General features: G+C 35.9%; 1 protein-coding gene across 1 annotated transcript; it reads left to right on the top strand.

The window, feature by feature from the left end:
- The first annotated feature begins 4,690 nt into the window (after positions 1-4,690).
- LOC131031379 (putative pentatricopeptide repeat-containing protein At3g23330) lies at positions 4,691-8,359 on the top strand. Its single transcript, XM_057962483.2, has 2 exons — positions 4,691-4,804; positions 4,905-8,359. Exon 2 carries the CDS (start codon positions 4,936-4,938, stop codon positions 7,780-7,782), a length of 2,847 nt encoding a protein of 948 aa, XP_057818466.2. The 5' UTR covers positions 4,691-4,804; positions 4,905-4,935; the 3' UTR covers positions 7,783-8,359.
- Positions 8,360-10,219: the final 1,860 nt, after the last annotated feature.

The raw sequence follows: 10,219 nt of genomic DNA, 5'->3' as shown, positions 1-10,219 counted from the left end.
AAGGCAAAACCCTATATAGCCTCCCCTCCCCCTTTTCAGATATTATTGCAGGTTTCGGGATTCGGACGACGCCGCGGGATACAGATCCGGAGAGAGAAGGTCGAGACAGCACTCTGTGTGAAATTGCAGAGCAGAAGACTAGGACAGGGGCGCTGGGCGCCCTGGTCCTGCCAGGACAGGGGCGTTGGGCGCCCTGGTCCCTGGGACAGAGGCGCTGGGCGCCCTGGTCCTCCGGACAGACAGCTTGCGGACAGTTTCCCGACAGTGTTTCAGAGTGCAGAACAGTGGTTTCCGGTGCAGTTTTCAGGACAGTGGCGCCCGCGCTCCCGTCCCGAACATTTTCAGTCCGATTTTGACTTCGGGTGCACATCTGCATTCTTATTTCATCCTTGTATTTATAGCTGTTCATTGTTTAATCTCAATTCTGCAATCTTGTTATTTGTTCATGCTTGCATTTTGGGATTAGGGTTTGAACTTACATCACTTGATCTTACAATTTCAACAAGGGAATAGGAATCCTAATAGATATCCCGTGGCTCTCTCTTTCACCAAAAGAAGTAGCCAATTGTGCGATATCTCTAGGCTCTTTCGTATTCCGTAATGTGTGTCAAAAGGTAGGATTAGGGCATGATTAAGCTAGTCTCGCTTTTTCCCCTACACAAAAGCATGCACTCCCTCCAGGTTTCACCTCTTGACTTGTTTAAGTGCTCATACAATCACACCCCAAATCATAAGAACCTACATATGTTCAAACAAATACACAACTCTCCATACTCATCAAACTAATAAATTAACAACGCCACTATATAGTATACTAAACATTCTCTCCAACGCCTTTTCAAAATTGAAAATCTAATTTTATATGCAAAAGTTATGACCAAGATCGTGAAAAGGAGAAAATCTAACCTCTAGGCCTCCAAAACATGTCAAAATGGAAAAACAAGGGAGCCAAACCTATACCACTACATAGTGCTCAAAACTATCTTTCCAACGAGTATAAGAAGTCGAAAATCAAACTCCTAGGTGATAATTATGCTAGTTGGAAGAAAAAGCACAATTTTACTATATGGGGACACATTTGGACTTCAAAAAAATTTCCATTTTGATTAAATCTCCATTTATAAAGTTTATTAAGGGGTGGACCTAACCCCTTAATAAAATCCAATTTAAATTCAAAACTTTTAAGAAAAAAATTTCTCCTTCAGCAAAAATATTCAAAGTTTTTTACTAGGTTTATATTATAACACAAAGGTAGTTTTAATATATGAAATTGGAAGCATATTTTTAAGAAAAATTATGTGGCATTTAAAATGATTTGTGAGAGGGGTCTACCCTTGTCTGGGGCCCAAGGCACCCACTGTTTTGGGGTAGGCATTTTATAGGTATTGGCCAAGAGTGGTACCACTACCGACAATACTCCTATTGATATGGGTGATAGTGGTAGCCTTGTTGATGTACCCTGCGGTAGTATACTATCTAGTCCACAAAGCTATCAAGGCTGGGGGTATAACACTCCTACAATTATTATTATTATTATTACAACTTTTCAAAACACTTAAAAACGCCCTTGACATTTTTCAATTTTTTTTTTTTAATTTTTTTTCTTGTAGGATAAAAATGTTGATAGAGATATTTCTAATATTTTTTTGACCTTTGTAGATTTACAAGTAATGCGGTCATATGGTTGTATGACCTAATTTTTTTTATTTTTTCCACTTGGCCAAAATAGGGCAAATTATAAATCAAAATTCATGTCTCAATCAACCTAGATCCAATGGTGAGATCCTTTTTTGCCCAAGAGACCATTTTTTGAAAATTTCCCTTAAAACACTCATTTGTAACACATTTGAGCCAACATTTTTCAAACCCTAAATTTACAAACAACTTGTCATAACAACAAACCCAAAAAACTTAGATTTGCAATAAAACAACTTGCAAGTGTGTTTCATACCTTGTAATGTCTCAAATATTTCTTGCATAGTCATGACTTCAACTTTGCACCTTATCCACTCAAGCTAGGTTATAACTCTAGATTAACAATGAAAGTTCAGATAGCACTTGTTAGGAAATAATTCTTCATACCTAGTTACACTTAATTCATTTCATACACAACCCATGAGAGAAAAACATGTATATTACAAATTCATAGAATCACCATTATGCAAAGACCAAATAGACACACCATGAGATAACACAAGATATGTTTTGGAAAACCTTAATGAGGAAAAAAACCAACCTCCAAAAGAATCCATACTCAAACATATTATTCAACCATAAAGCAATACAAATAACTTAAAGAGTTACAATGAATACTCTCGAAACATCAAGCCCTCCAATGCATTCTCCATGTGTCCAAGCATGAATCAACGCATCCCATGCCATGCTTCCCATGTGCACTCCTTATAAAGAGATTAATGACTGTCCACTCAACCAGCCACCTTAAACCACTAAACATGTTCTTTATTTTATAGAATCAAGCTCACACAAATACAACCAATTAGTAAATTAAAACCATGTACCACAAAACCACACAAATACAATACCATTAACTCATCATTTGATATTGAGTACTAAGTTCTTAGTTTGTTAAACATCTTTCCCCAATATTAAATTGATACAATTGCATGTGACATACAACATATAAAGTGTCCCTAAGAATGTCACTCCTAGTGATACATGTCCATCTAGGTTCCCCTAAGTACACCACACACATAATAATCAATAATACATATAAACATTATGCAAGGTGTACACCACCTTATCCCAACAAAATGATGGTATTAAATAATTGTTGATGGTGGTATTAACACTACCAACATCTAGTAGAACAATAAAAGACTCTACTTATCTTAAAAATCTAAAAGATTACCTCCAAGATTCTTTTTGAGCCAGGTCTTGATTGTGTTGGGAAGGCTAAGTGGTTTATATGATTTGTTTACAAGGGGCCTATTCTAGTATTTACAAATTGGACAAGGATCTATAGTCAAATAATTTGGATCCATTGAATAGAAGATACGATCATTGAATGCTTAGATGATTTTTTTTTATATCTAACCTACTATGGCTAACCTAATCTATCCTAGATCTACCTTAAGATTGAAACCAATCTAAATCTACCCTAAGACTATCAAGTGACAACAAATATCAAAATCAAGTTAGGGTTTGAAGAAAATAAATTAAAAGTGAAATGAATAATAAACTATATGGAAAATGATTTGTTCAATGTTCTCTCTTAGATATGAAAGGTTTGATGAGATTGAAGAAACTAATGATACAATGATTAATATTCACACACCCACCCACAACATTAGTGCAAGCAACTAAGGCAAATCACAATGTAAATATTTTTCAAGTTTGATGCAACTGAATTACCATATTTCATGGGTAGAGTCAGCACACAACTTTATAGTAAGCATGGTAAACATATATCACCAAGTTGTTCAATTTTAAAGAAATAAAGCAAAACACATCATCATTGAGGTTGAAATAGTTAAAACACACTAGGCCCATGATCCTTTATTATCTAAAAATATGTGCAAGTTGAAACCTTTAGTAAGATTTTCACCTTGAAAAATGCTATAGTTCACTAGTAGCCAAAATGTCAACAACCCTTTCCAATGTCCACAAGAGGGTCATAAATAACCAATTTGACACCCAAAATTTAAAATGCAAAACAAGTCTACTTAACTACAATAAGTCCACATTTTTCAATATCCTATAATAGGTCCTATTATGTCAAAAACATGTAAATATGAAGTGACCATGCTTCAAGAGGTCACACCAATCCATGATAAGGTTGCACTAATTAGATTGAGTTGCATTATGTGACCTAGTCCAAGGTTAGGTCACTTAACACAAACTTGTCACATAAAGTACAATTCTTAGAACGACTCAGTCATAGCCTCTTACTTTCTATCTAAGAAACAAATCACATATCTCGATCTTTATTATTGTAATGTATGGATGGATTGACTAAATCGCAAAAAAAATATAATCCCTTCTCATTTATTTCACTTCTCAATCTTAATTACTTGATACTCCCCAATTTATTTTAATTTTAACTCTTATATTTTTTAAAATTTAATATTAATTAACATTAACCTTAGATCACATTAATTTGGAAGAAGCATTTTGTTTTTTAATCTAAAATTATGTAATTTATCATACCAAAAGTATACATTATCATAGAAATTTATCGAGATCATTAATTGTGTCTAGCCGACAGGTTTTTCCATGAGCTTTCAATTCCCCAAGAAATGCCAGAAATGTCGTCTCACAGTATGAAAAAACCTATTATTCTCGGCACAATGCTTTCAATGAGTACGCATTCATATTTCCTTACAGATAAACCCATTACACCTCTTAAAGTTACAGGTATAGGTGCAGCTGAATTGATATACCCCATTAAAGATCATGATGCCCAACTTCAGTAGAACAATCCCCTTTCAAACATGATAGCGATCCATCCCAACATTATAAAGTGAATGATCACATCCTGATATTGCCACTGCCAGTTTGATTTGCATCTACAGATTTCAATAAATTGATATAATAAAACTTTTCAAGACGAATGCATTGGCTGTTTCACTACCACTGTAACAATGTAAATTTCTTGAGTCTCATACAATGTCAATGCCAGTTCCATTTCCAGCCAATCTCAATCTCAATCTGACAGCAATATGTAGAGAGGGTCGGTTGAAGGAGGCGCTGCACATTCTGCTTACAACCTACAATCCTCCTGTAGACTTTTCTGTATATCTTCCACTATTGCAGACCTGCATTGCCAAGAATGCGCTTTCACAAGGTAAACAAATCCACTCTTTCATCAATCACAGGGGATATGCATTTACTACAGGCTTATTTTTTGAAAATAACCTTATTAACATGTATGTCAAATGCGGTAGTTTGGGGAATGCCCGTAAAGTTTTTGAAAACATGGAAGACCAAGACGTTTCCTCATGGAATATCATAATTGCCGCTTACCGAAAAAATGGGTATCCTCACGAAGTATTGTCACTGTTTCACCAAATGCAACGAACAGTTATCCAACCCGATGAGTTCACCTTTGCCAGCATACTGCCAGCTTGTGCCCAAATAAGAGCTCTGGGACAGGGTATGGACATCCATCAAAAGGTAATGGAAAAAGGTTTTTTGTCAGATGTTGTAGTTGCAAGTAGCCTGGTAAATATGTATGCAAAATGTGGAAGCATACAAAAGGCGCGTGAATTGTTTGATAAAATGCCTCAAAGAGATATGCTTTCGTGGAATGCAATGATTGCAGGATATGCACAAAATGGTGTTCTTGGTGAGGCTTTGAGGATTTTCGAAGAGATGCCTGAGCCAGATACCGTCTCGTGGAATGCCATTGTTGCAGGATATGCACAACATGGTTTTGTTGACAAGGCCTTGGAGGCATTTAAGAAAATGCAGTCGGCAGGTGTAAAGCCAAATTCTGCAACCTTTGCTAGCATCCTTCCTGCTTGTGCTAAAATGGGAGCTTTAAAGCAGGGTATGGATATTCATCAAAGCATCATCGAAAACGGATTTTTGTCAGATTTTGTAGTTGCAAGTGCCCTGGTAGACATGTATGCAAAATGTGGAAGCGTACACAAGGCACGCGAACTGTTTGACAAATTCCCTCAAAGAGATACGGTCTCATGGAATATCATGATTGCAGGATATGCACAAAACGGATTTGCTGAAAAGGCTTTGGAAATTTTTAAACAAATGCAATTGGCAGGTGCAAAGCCAAACTGCACAACTTTTGCCAGTGTCCTCCCAGCCTGTACCCAAATGGGATCTCTAGAGCAGGGTATTGGTATCCATCAATGCATAATTGAAAGCGGTTTTTTGTCAGATGTAGTTGTAAGCGCCCTGGTAGATATGTATGCAAAATGTGGAAGCATAGATAAGGCAAATGAGCTGTTTGAACAAATGCCTCAAAAAGACGTGGTTTCATGGACTGCAATAATTGCAGGGTATGCACAAAATGGGCTTGTTGAAAAGGCTTTAGAAACTTTTAAGAAAATGCATTTGGCTGGTGTAAAGTCTGATTCCACCAACTTTGTTAGCATCCTTCCTGCCTGTGCCAAAATGGGAGCTTTAAACCAGGGTATAGACATCCATCAAAGAGTAGTCGAAAGCGGATTGTTGTCAGATGTTCAAGTTGCAAGTGCCCTGGTAGACATGTATTTCAAATGTGGAAGCATAGACAAGGCATGTGAATTGTTTGAGAAAATGCCTCAAAGAGATGTGTGTTCATGGAATGTGATGATTGCAGGATATGCACTAAATAGTTTTGTTGAAAAGGCTTTAGAAACTTTTAAGAAAATGCAAATGACAGGTGTAAAGCCAAACTCCACAACTTTTGCCAGCATCCTTCCATCCTGCGCCAAAATGGGAGCTTTAGAGGAAGGTATGGACATCCATCAAAGCATAATTGATAATGGATTTTTGTCAGATGTTGCAGTTGCAAGTGCCCTGGTAGACATGTATGCAAAGTGTGGAAGCATACAGAAGGCATGTGAAGTGTTTGAAAAAATACCTCAAAGAGATGGAGTTTTATGGACAGCAATGATTGCGGGATATGCACAAAATGGGTTTGTTGAAATGGCCTTGGAAACCTTTAAGCAAATGCAATTAGCAGGTGTAAAGCCAGGCTCCACAACCTTTGTCAGCATCCTCCCTGCCTGTGCGAAAATGGGAGCTTTGGAACATGGCATGAACATCCATCAAAGCATAATAAAAAATGGATTTTTGTTCGATGTTATAGTTGCAAGTGCTCTGATAGACATGTATTCAAAATGTGGAAGCACACACAAGGCACGTGAACTGTTTGACAAAATACCCCAACGAGATGTCATCTCATGGAATGCCATGATTGCAGGATATGCACAAAATGGCTTTTGTGAGGATGCTCTCAAACTCTTTGAACTAGTAAAACAGTCTGGGACATACCCTGACCATGTGAGCTTCACTTGTGTTTTATTTGCATGCAGCCATGCAGGTTTAGTATACGAGGGCTGTAAATACTTCAATGGCATGAGTGACTCTTATGGCATTATGCCTACAATTGATATTTATGCGTGCATGGTTGACCTTCTTGGTCGTGCTGGATATCTTGAGGAAACTCTGAACTTTATCATTAAAATGCCGATCAAACCTCCAGTAGCTCTCTGGACATGTTTTCTTGGTGCTTGCAAATCACATAAGAACATAGGGTTAGGAGTATTTACAGCCACTCTCCTTTTTGAGATGGATCCTAAGAATGCTGCGACTTATGTTCTTTTGTCAAACATGTATGCAGAAGTTGGCGGGTGGGCTGAGGTTCAAATGCTAAGGAGATTGATGAAAGATAGAGGAATTAAAAAGATACCTGGATGCAGCTGGATTGATGGCCATAACATGGTTCATGCTTTTTGTGCAGGAGACAGATCACACCCACAGACACAGGAAATCTATGCAAAGTTGAAGGAATTGTCTTCGGAGATGAAGGCAGCAGGGTATTTTGCAGATTCAAGACCTGCACTAAATGATGTGGAAATGGAGGAGAAAGAATTATTCCTCTGCCACCACAGTGAGAAGTTAGCAATTGCATTTGGTTTATTAAACACGCTACCTGGAACAACCATTAGAGTTGTCAAGAACCTTCGAGTATGTGTTGAGTGCCACACAGCAACCAAGTTTATCTCCAAGATTGTTGGAAGACAAATTGTTGTGAGAGATGCAAACCGGTTCCATCATTTCAAGCAAGGACAATGCTCATGTGGAGATTATTGGTGATGCTGGAACGTAGGTCTTGCACTATTACAAGGTGCACCATGTCAGATCTGCAATGATAAAGAAGGGATCAAGTTTTATTTTTCGGCTTCTAAAAATTGGTTTCCTCTAAGGTAGGAGATATAGACCATGCTGTTGATTTCAATATGTAACGTGAATCACTGCTTATAGATCCTGATGGTTTATTTTTTAAGCCTATTTTTGCTATACCATGGAGGTGCTGCAACATTGATTTGTTCTTCAGGAAGCCTGTTCATCTCTGGAGGGAAAAGCTGGAGGAGGTGGGGAATGGGAAAAAGGAAAAGGAGAGGAACAATTTCAGGAAATAAAGAGATGCTTTGCCAACAGGAATGTGTGATAGGGGGTTACAATCAATGATGGATTATCTCTTGATAGTTCTTTCTTTACACCAACTTTTTGTCATTTTTATGGTCCTTTTGTCTGTACAGTAGTTTTTGTGCCTATGTTTCTGCAATCCGGGATTAAATTGAATATACCAGTTTATGCATGGAAATAGTTTATATGGATTTGTCATTCATGGTTTGAAATTTATGATGTTATTTCATATCCTTCTGTTTCCTCAGAAACCTAATATGTTTGTGAACTCACAATTTAAATTCGTTTTGTTTTACTTATGCTTCACTTTGTTTGTTTTAATTTATAAATGGATTATTAGAATTTATTTTTGTATGGGAAAATTTACCATTCCTATCTATTGTAGTTGCCACACATGTATGGTTCTTGAGAAGATAGAGAGTGGAATAGAACATATATAGAAGCAAACTTTTTATTTCTTTTATATTTTAATCACATGTAAATGGCATTACAAAATCATCTTTAATAAGTTTTATAAATTTATACTAGTGAGAGGGTTGGAAGGCAATCTAAAGAGAGCTAAATTGACCACACACCTTTCTTTTTAGTCTGATTGGGCTCCGATAACATTGGAAAGTACATAATTTGTGGTTGATTTAATAGTGAAAGGGAAGTATTTGTCCTCTAAATTGGTTTGTTCTTTCAAGTGCCCAAAATCATCATAGGATAAAATTGGCAAAAATATTTGTCCTCTAAATTGGTTTGTTCTTATAAGTGCCCAAAATCATCGTAGGATAAAATTGGTGTTTGATGATGATTGTTAGACTTCCAAATATAAAATACACATTTTACATCTTTCTCATCTATGTTTTGTGCTTGACATGCATTATTATGCATTTGCCAAGATCCTCAAATTATGGTGGCCTTGTTTTAGCTCATTAAAAGCCTTTTTTTTTTTTTTTTGTTTCAACACTTTCTTTAGTAGTAATCAAAGCAACTATGTGGGATGTTGATGACTTTCGGGGCAACAAAATTGTCGTGGCTAGGTTTTTTCTTGTCGACAAAACTAAGAACTTTGTAGAATAATATGCTGTCAATAATACTTTAACAAATGTGGTGTCAACTAGTTCACCATCAAATTAGGAGCACACAAGATGTTTCTTCTCATTGAATTTGTTGAGAATTTAGGCAAAATTGCATGTACTAATTTTAACAATTATTTGTACTAGTTGGTCTTTTCTGGGATTAGAAAAATATTTTCTTATTTACATGCTATTTTTAGAGCTATGAATAAATCTAGGATTCTTGTTACTAACTAATGCTTTTAGGGTTATGTATAGTAGCTTGGAAAAAAAGGGATGTTTTTGATAGTTTGTAATGATTCCTTCTTCTCATATAAAGAGAAGGATATCGATGATGCATGTGACTATTTTTTTCCTAGAGTAAATCTTTATAGATGTTTAGATGTTTGTTTATCTTGTCCAACACTGAGGTATGAGTTGAAGAGAATAAAGGAGATTGTATGGATATCATCTTTAAAAAAATCTACTATGAATTTTTCCTTTATGTGTTTTATTGCTAAAAGTAAACCATATTGTTATAATTTTGCTTACTATGAATTATCCTTTTAGTAAATCTTTATAGATGTTTAGATGTTTGTTCATCTTGTCCAACAACGAGGTATTAGTTGAAGAGAAAAAAGGAGATTGTATGGATATCATCTTTAAAAAAATCTACTATGAATTTTTCCTTTATGTGATTTATTGCTAAAAGTAAATCCATATTGTTATAACTTTGCTTACTATGAATTATCCTTTTAGTTTGTTCGATGAGTTTGATATAGTCCTTGAGTACTCTTAAAGTGCAAGAACATGGTATACTTATTTGAAAATTTACTTTTTAGGCTTAAAAAAGTGTTTGCATCAACTTGGTATTAGATCATCTTCAAATTTGGAAATGGAGATTTTATGAGAAGAGTTTTGATAGTTTAATGGGTAGTTGTGGTTATGGTTGTGAATGCAAAGATGGAGTTGAGTAATAATGTAAAAAAAGAACAACCAAGTTGGAAGGAAAAATAAGACAAATTTAGAGGTACAAGCAAACAAAAGATGAGAAAAATGAATTA

The sequence above is a fragment of the Cryptomeria japonica genome, chromosome 11 (genome assembly GCF_030272615.1).
Source record: "Cryptomeria japonica chromosome 11, Sugi_1.0, whole genome shotgun sequence".
Taxonomy (NCBI): Eukaryota; Viridiplantae; Streptophyta; class Pinopsida; order Cupressales; family Cupressaceae; genus Cryptomeria; species Cryptomeria japonica.
The sequence above is the reverse complement of the archived record's forward strand: the minus strand, read 5'-3'. Positions and strand labels throughout refer to the sequence as shown.

What these genes read in the sequence shown, in the direction of transcription:
- LOC131031379 (XM_057962483.2), top strand. Translation starts at nt 4,936, where the DNA reads ATGGAAGACCAAGACGTTTCCTCATGGAATATCATAATTGCCGCTTAC.